The sequence below is a fragment of the Chaetura pelagica genome, unplaced genomic scaffold (genome assembly GCF_000747805.2).
Source record: "Chaetura pelagica isolate M959 unplaced genomic scaffold, ChaPel_1.0 scaffold466, whole genome shotgun sequence".
Taxonomy (NCBI): domain Eukaryota; kingdom Metazoa; phylum Chordata; class Aves; order Apodiformes; family Apodidae; genus Chaetura; species Chaetura pelagica.
In genome coordinates, this window is record NW_009953656.1 from 210,893 (window position 1) to 222,083 (window position 11,191).

An 11,191-nucleotide genomic window follows, 5' to 3' on the forward strand; every position below is an offset into this window, starting at 1 on the left:
GGGGGCAGGGTGGTCTGTGGGGGGGGGAACAGGGTGAGTTTAGGGGGAGCAGAAGGGGGTTGGGGTGAGCAGGGTGAGTTTGGGGTGAGTTTGGGGGGAGCAGGGTGAGTTTGGGGTGAGTTTGGGGGGAGCAGGGTGAGTTTGGGGTGAGTTTGGGGGGAGCAGGGTGGATCTGGGGACAAGTGGCCTCTCCCGAGGAAGGGGCTGAGGGGCAGGTGAGGGTGCTCTCAGGACCTGCTTCTGGGAACAGGGAATGCTCCTGGTTCCTCCAGGAATTCCTGCATCGGTTGGGGTGAGCAGGGTGAGTTTGGGGTGAGTTTGGGGGGAGCAGGGTGGATCTGGGGACAAGTGGCCTCTCCCGAGGAAGGGGCTGAGGGGCAGGTGAGGGTGCTCTCAGGACCTGCTTCTGGGAACAGGGAATGCTCCTGGTTCCTCCAGGAATTCCTGCATCCCTTAATCCCAGGAGGGGGTGCTGGAGGGGAGGGGGTGGCTCCTCCCTCGGAAGGGGGGACAAAGGTGGGCACCCAAACCCCCCCAAACCCTGTCCCTGGGCCAGCAGCCCCTTCCTGGGTGACCTTGGCAAGGCTGGAGGTGACAGAGTTCCTGGGAATTCCATGGTGTCCTTGGGAATAGGGCACAGCAGGAGTGCAGGGTTCCCCTGGGAGGGATGTGGTACCAGGACCCAGCTGTGCTCCCTGTGGGATGTGCTTCCAGCTGCTGAGGCAGAGCTTGGAATTCCTGGGAGATCTGTGGGCCTGGCTGTGAGTTCTTCCCTCCTGCTGCTCCACATCCCATGGGAGCCCCATCCCTGGGGAATGATGATGTTACCTCTCCACGTGGACCTGCCACGTGAGGAAATGGTGCAGTAGGAGGAAAGAAATGGGAGGAGGTGCAGGACTGGGGTTGTTGGTTGGGTTTTTTTGTTTGGAATACATAATAAGAACAGGAATAAATGAGACCCTGGCCCAGGTTGCCCAGGGAAGCTGTGGCTGCCCCATCCCTGGAAGTGTTGAAGGGCAGGTTGGATGGGGCTTGGAGCAGCCTGGAATGGTGGGAGGTGTCCCTGCCCATGCAGGGGGGTTGGATCTAGATGATCTTTCAGGTCCCTTCCGACCCAAACCTGTCAGAATTTCTCCCCAAGATCTCATCTCCATCTCCCCTCTTCCAATTTCAATCCATTCCCCCTGCTCCCATCCCTCCCTGCCCTTGTCCCAAGTCCCTCCCCAGCTTTCCTGGAGCCCCTTCAGGCACTGGAAGCTGCTCTCAGGTCTCCCTGGAGCCTTCTCTTCTCCAGGCTCAACACCCCAACTCTCCCAGCCTGGCTCCAGAGCTGCTCCAGCCCTCCCAGCATCTCCGGGGCCTCCTCTGGCCTCTCTCCAACAGCTCCATGTCCTTCTGGTGTTGGGGACCCCAGAGGTGGCCCCAGCCCTGCAGGGGGGTCTCAGCAGGGCATCACCTTCTCATTCCAAGTGGGAACACAGTGAGGAAGCAGCTCCTGATTCCCAGCTCTCTCTTCCAGCCACCAGCCCCTGTCCCCCAAATCCACTTTCTCCAGAGACTCGTTTGCTCCTCCTGGGTGATTTTTATTTCTTTACTTCCTCGTCTGCTCTTTCTTCTCCAGGTTTCTGGGCTGATAGGACCCCAGTCCACGAGGCAGCCAGGAGGGGGGAGATCCTGCAGCTGCAGCAGCTGATAGAGAGTGGAGCCTGTGTCAACTCTGTCACCTACGACTCCATCACCCCGCTGCATGAGGCCAGCCTGAGGGGGCAGACCCAGTGTGTCAAGCTGCTGCTGGATGCAGGAGCCCAGGTATCCCAGCATCACGGGTTGGAAAAGACCTCCAACATCATCCAGGCCAACCAACACCACCCCCAAGCTCTCCTGGGGGGATCTTGTTGGAGGGTGACTGTGTTTGAGGCTGTAGCTCTTGAAGTTGGAACAGGATTCGTATCACAGTGTCACTCTGGTGGGAAAAGACCTTCAAGGTCATCCAGGCCAACCACCACCCCAACATCAACCCCAACAACATCACCAACCACCTTCAACATCATTCAGGCCAACCACCCCACCCCAACACCACCCCCAAGCTCTCCTGGGGGGACCTGTTGGAGTGTCACTGTGCTTGTTGTTGTTGTAGCTCTTGCTGTTAGAACAGGATTAATTTCCTGGTTGGAAAAGACCTTCAAGATCAAGTCCAACCACCACCCCAACTCTGCCACGTCCAGCACTAAACCCTGTCCCCTCATCTGTCTTCTTAGATGTGTCCAGGGATGGTGGCTCAACCACCTCCTTGGACAGTCTGGATCACCCAGTCCAACTCCCACCCCAGAACAGGACAACCCCAGAGTTCAGACCATGTCCCCGAGGGCATTGTCCAGGACAAGAGGCAATGGTTTAAAGCTTAAAGAGGGGAGATTCTGGCTGGACTTTAGGAAAAAGTTCTTTCCTGTGAGGGTGGGGAGACCCTGGCCCGGGTTGCCCAGAGAAGCTGTGGCTGCCCCATCCCTGGCAGTGTTGAAGGGCAGGTTGGATGGGGCTTGGAGCAGCCTGGGCTGGTGGGAGGTGTCCCTGCCCATGCAGGGGGTTGGATGTAGATGATCTTTAAGGTCCCTTCACCCTAAACCCTTCTATGATTGTCAGGCTCAGTGCCATTACTTCTTCCCTGGGGAGTCTCTTCCAGTGCTCCACCACCTTCTGGGGGAAGAACGTCTTCCTAATGTCCATCCAAACGCCCACTCTGCATATCTTCCCACCATTCCCTCAGGTCCTGAGGGTCTGATCCCAACGGGAAGTTCTTCATCTCAGAATTTATTTCATCATCTGGATTCCCCATCTAGCTCTGGGCTCCATCACCCAGGGCTTTCTTGGCAGGCAGCAGAGGGTGGCAGGTCTCTGCAGAGGGTGTTTCCTCTTGGTGAGGACTTAAACACCTGCCTGGAAATACTTCTATCTGTCCCTCTCTCTTCATTCACTATCAAGAGCCCCGGGTGACTACAAATGTAATTTCATAGAATCATGGAATGGTTTGGGTTGGAAGGGACCTTAAAGATCATCTAGATCCAACACCTCTGCATGGGCAGGGACACCTCCCACCATTCCAGGCTGCTCCAAGCCCCATCCAACCTGCCCTTCAACACTGCCAGGGATGGGGCAGCCACAGCTTCCCTGGGCAACCTGGGCCAGGGTCTCTCCACCCTCACAGCCCAGAATTGCTCCCTCCCATCTCAGCTCCAGCTCCCTCTTCCAGCTGGAAACCCTTCCCCCTGCTCCCATCCCTCCCTGCCCTTGTCCCAAGCCCCTCCCCAGCTTTCCTGGAGCCCCTTCAGGCACTGGAAGCTGCTCTCAGGTCTCCCTGGAGCCTTCTCTTCTCCAGGCTCAACACCCCAACTCTCCCAGCCTGGCTCCAGAGCAGAGCTGCTCCCTCCATGAGCTCCATGGAGCTTCAAGGATCTGAAGCTGGCAGGGTTGAATCAAGAGGCCAGAGTGGGCACAGGGGACATGCAGCCTCCACAGGGGATTTATATTTACTCTTTTGCTGCTTCTTCTATTTCTTTAATTACATCATGGAAACAAAAATCGGCCAAACAGCATCTTTGGATGTTGCTGGTGACAACTGCCTTCAAGGCAGGTGACTTCTCACAGGCTTCTCATGTCTGTCCTCAGAGCAAACCCAGAGGAGGTGGGCTGTGTTACTCATCCTCAAGGCTTTCACCTTCAGCAGGGGAAGTGGGAGAAAAATAAAACCCAGTGGCAATAACTTCCCTGACTTGTGCCACGAACGTGCAGCTGTGCCCAGGGCACGATGGCAACAGCCCGAGCCTGAGCTGAGGGTAGCGACCAGCTCTTCCCCAAGCCCAGGATATTCCTTGAGGAAAAATGTAGACAGGAGGGTGTTAAAGAGAATCACAGAATTTAAAGAGAATCACAGAATTTAAAGAGAATCACAGAATTTAAATAGAATCACAGAATTTAAACAGAATCACAGAATCAGCAGGGCTGGAAAAGACCTTTACGATCAAGACCAACCCCACCCCGTAGGCCAGACCATGGACCATGGCACTAAGCGCCCCATCCAGCCTGTCCTTGAACACTTAAGTGTCACATCCGGCCTTTCCTTGAATGTTGCCACTCAGCACCTTGCAGGTAACCTGTCACACTTGTTTTTTTCCTGCCTGGAAGGTGGATGCCAGGAACATTGATGGCAGCACCCCGCTCTGCGACGCCTGCGCCTCGGGGAGCATCGAGTGTGTGAAGGTGCTGCTGTCCCATGGAGCCAAGGTGAACCCTCCCCTCTACACTGCATCCCCTCTCCACGAAGCCTGCATGAATGGTGAGCCCCCCACCCGTGGTCTTATCTTTGCACTAGTTGTTTTGCAGCTTGAAAAAAAAAAACAACAGCAAAAGGAGCTGCCAAGTATCTGAAATGGACCATCAGTTGTTGTTGCTCATTAGACCATCGCAACCTGCAAATATTTCAGCCCTATGTGGGCAGGAAGAATGCCAAGTGCTGGGTTATCTGGTGAATAAAGCTGTCCTGGGTGCTTTTATCCCACGTGGCAGACATGGGATGTTAGGCAGATAAAACACCAGCTTCTTGATGCTCTATTAAAAAGCCTCAAGCTGGAGCAGTAGCTTTGCTGTCAGGAGCTGAAGAGTGTTTATTTTCCTTCCCTCTCATCTGGTTGAGATGGGATCAGTTGCTTTGGTTAAGACCTAGAATCATAGAATCCCAGAATGGTTTGGGCTGGAAGGGACCTCAAAGATCATTTGGTTCCATCCCCTTGCCAAGGGCAGGGACACCTCCCACCAGCCCAGGCTGCCCCAAACCCCATCCAACCTGCCCTTCAACACTGCCAAGGATGGGGCAGCCACAGCTTCTCTGGGCAACCTTTTCTATCATCTCACCACCCTCACAGTGAATAATTTCCTTCTCATGTCTAACCTCAATCTCCCCTCTTCTCCTGTCTAACCTAAATCTTCGCCCCCTTCCCCCTCATCCCATCCCTCCCTGCCCTTGTCCCAAGCCCCTCCCCAGCTTTCCTGGAGCCCCTTCAGGCACTGGAAGCTGCTCTAAGGTCTCCCTGGAGCCTTCTCTTCTCCAGGCTGAACAACACGAGACCATCTTAACCAGGTGGTTCTGTCCCAGACCCCTCTGGCTGTTCAGAGCTGCTGGAGGAGGCTCTCAGGTGGGAAGAAAGTGCTAAGGATTGTCAGGCAGTGCTTGTCCTGCTCCTTGTCCCTGTCACAGCCTTTTCCAGTTGGAGAGTCTGTCCAGAGGATAAGAGAAAACCACAGGGGCCAAAATCATGTCCCAGATGGTGTTTATTAGCCACCTTCTCCTTCCCTGCCCGCTATTCAAGCCTCTTCTGGATCTTTGAGTCTGGATTAGGAGCAGGATCAAGCCTCAGGGGTGGCTGTGACAGCATCAGAGGCAGGGGGAGCAACAGAGGAGTATTTAGGTGTAATTAATTCCTGCCCTCAACTTCCATGGACTCAATAGCAGGGAGGCCTGGATGTAAGAGCCCCAACATCCTCGTTAGATGATTGTGACCAAACCTCTTCATCATTTTGTGTCTCAGCTTCCTCTTTGTAAGATGTAATACCTCCTCTCTCCTCCCCTTCACTGTTTTTGTTATCTGCTGTCCTGGACAGAGTTTCCTTTGGACTACAAAGGCTGTGGGAGGCAGCATTTTTGACCAACAGGTAGTTACTTCAATCCATAGCTGTGACTTCTTGCTTAGCTTTGCCTTTTTAAGCCTATTTCCTAAGGCTTGATGATGATGATCACTGCCTGCTTTCTGTCAACTGGTCTTATTAGCACTGGCAAAAATAAAGCTGGGGTGATCCTGAGGGTGCTAACTCACCCAGGGCAGGATCAAGAATCCAACCAGCTCCACCAACAAGAGGCAATTTAGTGCAAATCCTGGAATTCAGGTTGGTTGGACCTGACTCCTTGCCAGACCTGTTAGCTCTAGCTCAGTGCCCAGCAGATGTGGCTCTGTTTCTTGTGTCCTGGTCTTTGGTGTTGGTCCTACAGTGTGTTGTGTGGGCTCACCATCATTTCTGTTCTGCAGCCTTCACCCCAAATACTCAACAGGCTGTTGGTGGGACCAGCTGATCTCAGCACATGATGGGAATCGTGGAGTTGTTTTGGTTGGAAAAGACCTTGAAGATCAGCAGGTCCAACTGTTAACCCAGCCCTGCCAAGGCCCCCAATGACCCGTGTCCCTCAGCACCATCTCCAGGGCTTGGAAACCCCTCCAGGGATGGGGACTCCCCCCCTGCCCGGGGCAGCCTGGGCCAGGCCCTGACAACCCTTTCCAGGCAGAAGTTGTTCCAGATATCCAATCCAAACCTCTCCTGGCACAACTTGAGGCCGTTCCCTCTTGTCCCATCACTTGTTCCTGGGGAGAACAGACCAGCAGCCCCATCTGCTCCCATTCGAGCTGGATTCTTTCTTTTGACATGGATCTTCTCTTTCTAAAGGCAGCTCAGAGTGTGTGCAGCTCCTCATCGATGTGGGAGCCAACTTGGAGGCTCATGACTGCCATTTTGGGACACCCCTCCACGTGGCCTGTGCCAGGGAGCATCTGGACTGTGCAAAGTTGCTCCTCAAGGCAGGTAAGGCAGCATTTTTTTTTCAGCCTGTGCCTCTCAATTTCCAGTTTGTGATGCTCCCAGTGACGTTCCCATCCTCTTTGTTTTGATGACATTCAAGAACTCTTCAGCCCTCCCAAGAGCCAAGTTTCTTCCCCAAAAAGGTATCAAGTGGTGTGCACGTGTTCAGCTTTGGTGGCACAGTCTTGTGGTTTTGGATAGATGTGAGGGAGAGGTGTTAGGGTTTGATGTTGCACAGAAACCCAGAGATGAAGTCACCTCATCCCTCAGGGAGATGTGGTTTGTATTCATGCCCAGATGTTCCAAGTCAATGTTCTCTGCTCCAGGTTTCACATCCCCCTTTTCTTACTGCTGACACTTTGGGGCAATTTGGAGTTGGATTTCTTGCCTTTGCCTGTGCTTACCAGGAGGAGATTTGACCCAGGGATGGGAGCTTGTTTCATCCAGCAGTAGTTGTTTAAAAATTACACATCTAAGCTAGTTTCAGTCACAGAATCCCAGACAGGTTTGGGTTGGAAGGGATCTTAAAGATCATCCAGATCCAACCCCCCTGCATGGGCAGGGACACCTCCCACTATTCCAGGCTGCTCCAAGCCCCATCCAACCTGCCCTTCAACACTGCCAGGGATGGGGCAGCCACAGCTTCCCTGGGTTTGTTCCCAGATCCTCCAGTTCCCTGTCCTGGGCACCCATGAATTGGTCCCCCAGAAATGCCTGTTTCTCCTTGTTGATGAGAAGGGCATTTCATTGTGACCACAGTCACCTAAAAGTTGTTTGAATTCTCTGAGGTTCATCTCACCCCTGCTCAGCAAATAATTGCAGGTGGTTCTGGGGGGACCAGAAGGACCTTTTGCTCTCAGCTTCTCAAAGCAAAAATGTCAGTCACTAAAACTTGATCCCACAGTAGTGTCTGGTGATGAGCTGCACCATCTCCTGGGGCTGGGCCATTCCTGTTAAAATAGTTATCAAAGTTGTCACTGGTTTTCTCCAGTGGGAAGGGGGTTGGGATAACTGGGAATGTTTCTTTTGCTGGCTTTAGGTAGCACAGGTTCAGGAAGCAATTCAGAACTTCACACTCAGCAGCTTCTTTACCTGGTAACACAGACTTCCTCTGCCAGGGAAGCATCAAGCCAGAGGAGAAGACTCATTCCCTGCCAGCACCAAGAACTTGTTCAGCAGTTTTGGTTTCCAGTTTGTGCTGGTTTCTCAGGATCTTGTTCTGGCTGCTCCTGCCTGTTTTAACAGCATTTTTCTTGTCTCCAGTCAAACCACTCCTTATTTTTGGATCAAGTGAAGCTTTCATCACCAGGTTTGTTTCTCTTTCTGGCCTCAGGGGCAAACGTGAATGCTGCTAAACTGCACGAGACAGCCCTTCACCATGCAGCCAAAGTGAAAAATGTGGATCTGGTGGAGATGCTGATTGAATTTGGAGGGAACATTTACGCCAGGGACAACCGAGGGAAGAAACCATCCGATTACACCTGGAGCAGCAGCCCCACAGCAAAGTGCTTTGAGTTCTATGAAAGTAAGTGAGAAAAAATTTTTTTACTGTGAGAGTGACAGAGCACTGGAACAGACTGCCCAGGGAGGTTGTGGAGTCTCCCTCACTGGAGACATTCAAAACCCACCTGGATGAGTTCCTGTGTGATGTACTCTAGGTGACCCTGCTCTGGCAGGGGGGTTGGACTAGATGATCTCTCGAGGTCCCTTCCAGCCCCTAAGATTCTATGATTCTATGATTCTATGATATGCTCCCCCTGCCCCAGGAATTCCATGACTCCCAACTCCCTTGCACCACATCTAGATTCTCAGTCCACTTGGATTTGTAAGATCATCTTCCTGGGAAGGTGTAAAGTTCTTGGTGGCGAATGGATGGCAGCTGGTTGTAGGTTAGCTCTGCTTGGTTGTGGTTGAATGACAGTGGTAAGATGGTCCAGATCATGTCCTCACTGACCTAGGGTCTCTCTGGTGTGTCAGCAATGCTTTGGTGCACTAAGTCAGGTCAAAGAAATCACCCAGTTGAAAACTAATTTGATCTGAGTGTGTTCAACTTCAGTTGCTCTGTCTGCCTGATTTTGGAGGAGACATTTGGCTGAGGTTTGAGGATGGCTTGGAGTCACTCTTTGTCTTGGTTACCCTTAGAAGGTAACCAATCTACTGCTGCAGTGGATCATCCCACACATCACAGAGTCACAGAATGGTTTGGTTTGGAAGGGACTTTTGAAGACTATCTAGTCCTACCCCCCTGCCAAGGACAGGGACATCTTGCACTGGAATAGGCTGCTCCAAGCCCCATCCAACTTGTCCTTGAAGACTTCCAGGAATGGAGCATCCACAGCTTCTCTGGGCAACCTGTTCCAGTGTCTCACCACCCTCATAATAAAGAATTCTTCTGTATAGAAAGAAAAATTCCTTCTTTACAGAAGAACAAAGTGTCTTCTGGCTTTGCAGCCCCTTCTGTGGTGTCCACCTTTGTGGTCCCCTTGTCCCTCTAATTTGTCTTCTCCTTTCCAAGTTATTCTCTCTTTTAGAGACCAGTGAAGGGTGCTGGTCTGGCTGCAGCTGAGCTGGCTGAAGAGATTGAACCCTGCATGGCCACAAATACTCCTTGTATCTGAGCAGAGTTTCTTGCCCACTAAACCCAACTGCCAGAGCTGCACCTGCAGTTGCTTTTCCACACGGACTCTTGCATCACTACTGTGCCAGATTCCATAGTGTTGTTGTTTTTTCCCCCTTTTGGTTACTATCATTAAATCTGAGACACTGGATCCAGGATGGATGCAGATCCTGGAGGCTGGTGATTGCCAGGGCTGTGGGTTTAGGGACAGCAGCTTCTCAGGACTGGCCATGTCCAGAGCAACGTGCCTGGTTCTAATGCTGCGTGTCGAGGTTGGGGGCTGCAGGTTGGGGGCTGCATTGAGGGGGCTTGGGGAAGGGGCTGCTTTGCTGTCCTGAGACCCCACCTGAAGTCCTGTGGTCAGTTCTGGATCTCCCAACACAAGAAGGACATGGAGCTGTTGGAGAGAGGCCAGAGGAGGCCCCGGAGATGCTGGGAGGGCTGGAGCAGCTCTGCTCTGGAGCCAGGCTGGGAGAGTTGGGGTGTTGAGCCTGGAGAAGAGAAGGCTCCAGGGAGACCTTAGAGCAGCTTCCAGTGCCTGAAGGGGCTCCAGGAAAGCTGGGGAGGGACTTGGGACAAGGGCAGGGAGGGATAAAGCAGGGAGAGAATGGTTTTAAGCTGAAAAAGGATATTTAGGTAAGACATTAGGAAGAAATTCTTCACAATGATGGTGGGGAGAGCCTGGCCCAGGTTGGCCAGAGAAGCTGTGGCTGCCCCATCCCTGCCAGTGTTGAAGGGCAGGTTGGATGGGGCTTGGAGCAACCTGGTCTGGTGGGAGGTGTCCCTTCCCATGGCAGGGGGCTGGGACTGGATTATAATGTCCCTTCCAACCCAAACCAGTCTGTGATTCCATGGATTTTCCTGGTGATCTCAGCAGAGGGCTGAGTGAAAAGGGTTAAAGCACAGTCCTTGCTGGAGAAACAGCAGTAGGGAAGTGCTCCTGTACATGGCATTGCTGAGGCCTAAAACAGCATCTGTGAGTGAAACTGGAAAGTCCTGGATAGCCCCAGTGGCTCAGGGCAGGTGATCTGGTTGGTGGGCACCGTTTGGCTTCAGGGGAGGCAGGTGAGGGAGGGATCTTGCAGCTTCGCCCTGTGCTCCGGGTGGGATTTACGTCGGGATGATGAGCCTGGGCAGAACATCCACGGCTCTGCAGTGCCTCCCTTGGGCCTGGCTGCTGGGGGAGGTGGAAGGGACTTGTGAACATCACCCTTCTCAGAGGGCTGTGCTGGGCAGGAGCTGCAGCCCTCACCTGGGGTCCTTTTCTCTCCTTTCAGAAACTCCCCTGAGCTTGTCGCAGCTCTGCAGGGTCACGGTGAGGAAAGCTGCTGGGCAGAAGGCTCTGGAGAAGATTGCCAAGCTAAATATTCCTCCACGATTAATCCAGTACCTCTCCTACAACTGACAGGATGACAGGATGACACCTTTTAGCTCCTGCAGTGAGAAGTAGCTGTTTCCTTCTCTTCTACCTCCCCCCGGCTCCGAGAAATGAATTTTAATCCAAGCAAACAGGTGTAAATAGTACTGATGAGGCAGCACTTCATGCCCTTCCTCTTCTCTGTGGGTGAAGACAAGCTCAGGCAAGGTCTAGCACTGGTTTGGTGGTGTAACCTCTCCTGGGGGGACCTGTTGGAGTGTCACTGTGCTTGAGGCTGTAGCTCTTACTGTTGGAACAGGATTGATTTCCTGGTTGGAAAAGACCTTCAAGATCAAGTCCAACCACCACCCCAACTCTGCCATGTCCAGCACTAAACCCTCTCCCCTGTCCCCTCATCTGTCTTCTTAGATGTCTCCAGGGATGGTTGCTCAACTACCTCCTTGGACAGTCTGGATCACCCAGTCCAACTCCCACCCCAGAACAGGACAACCCTCAAGTTCACACCATGTGAACACAATTTTGCCTCATTTTTACTGTTCTCTAACCTCAAGGCATCTCCCCATCACCCAGCCAGGCTC

General features: G+C 52.9%; 1 protein-coding gene across 1 annotated transcript; it reads left to right on the forward strand.

Annotated features, from left to right (window-relative positions):
* Nucleotides 1-419: 419 nt before the first annotated feature.
* Nucleotides 420-10,640, forward strand: ASB13 (ankyrin repeat and SOCS box containing 13). The gene is made up of 6 exons (XM_010000310.1): nucleotides 420-579; nucleotides 1,622-1,809; nucleotides 4,180-4,330; nucleotides 6,487-6,621; nucleotides 7,952-8,143; nucleotides 10,513-10,640. The coding sequence occupies exons 1-6, from the start codon at nucleotides 420-422 to the stop codon at nucleotides 10,638-10,640; spliced, it is 954 nt and encodes a 317-aa protein (XP_009998612.1).
* Nucleotides 10,641-11,191: the final 551 nt, after the last annotated feature.

Coding starts and splice junctions, on each gene's coding strand:
- ASB13 (XM_010000310.1), top strand. CDS start 420: ATGCTCCTGGTTCCTCCAGGAATTCCTGCATCCCTTAATCCCAGGAGG. Junction 4,331..6,486: donor CCACGAAGCCTGCATGAATG/GTGAGCCCCCCA, acceptor CTCTTTCTAAAG/GCAGCTCAGAGTGTGTGCAG. Junction 8,144..10,512: donor GTGCTTTGAGTTCTATGAAA/GTAAGTGAGAAA, acceptor CTCTCCTTTCAG/AAACTCCCCTGAGCTTGTCG.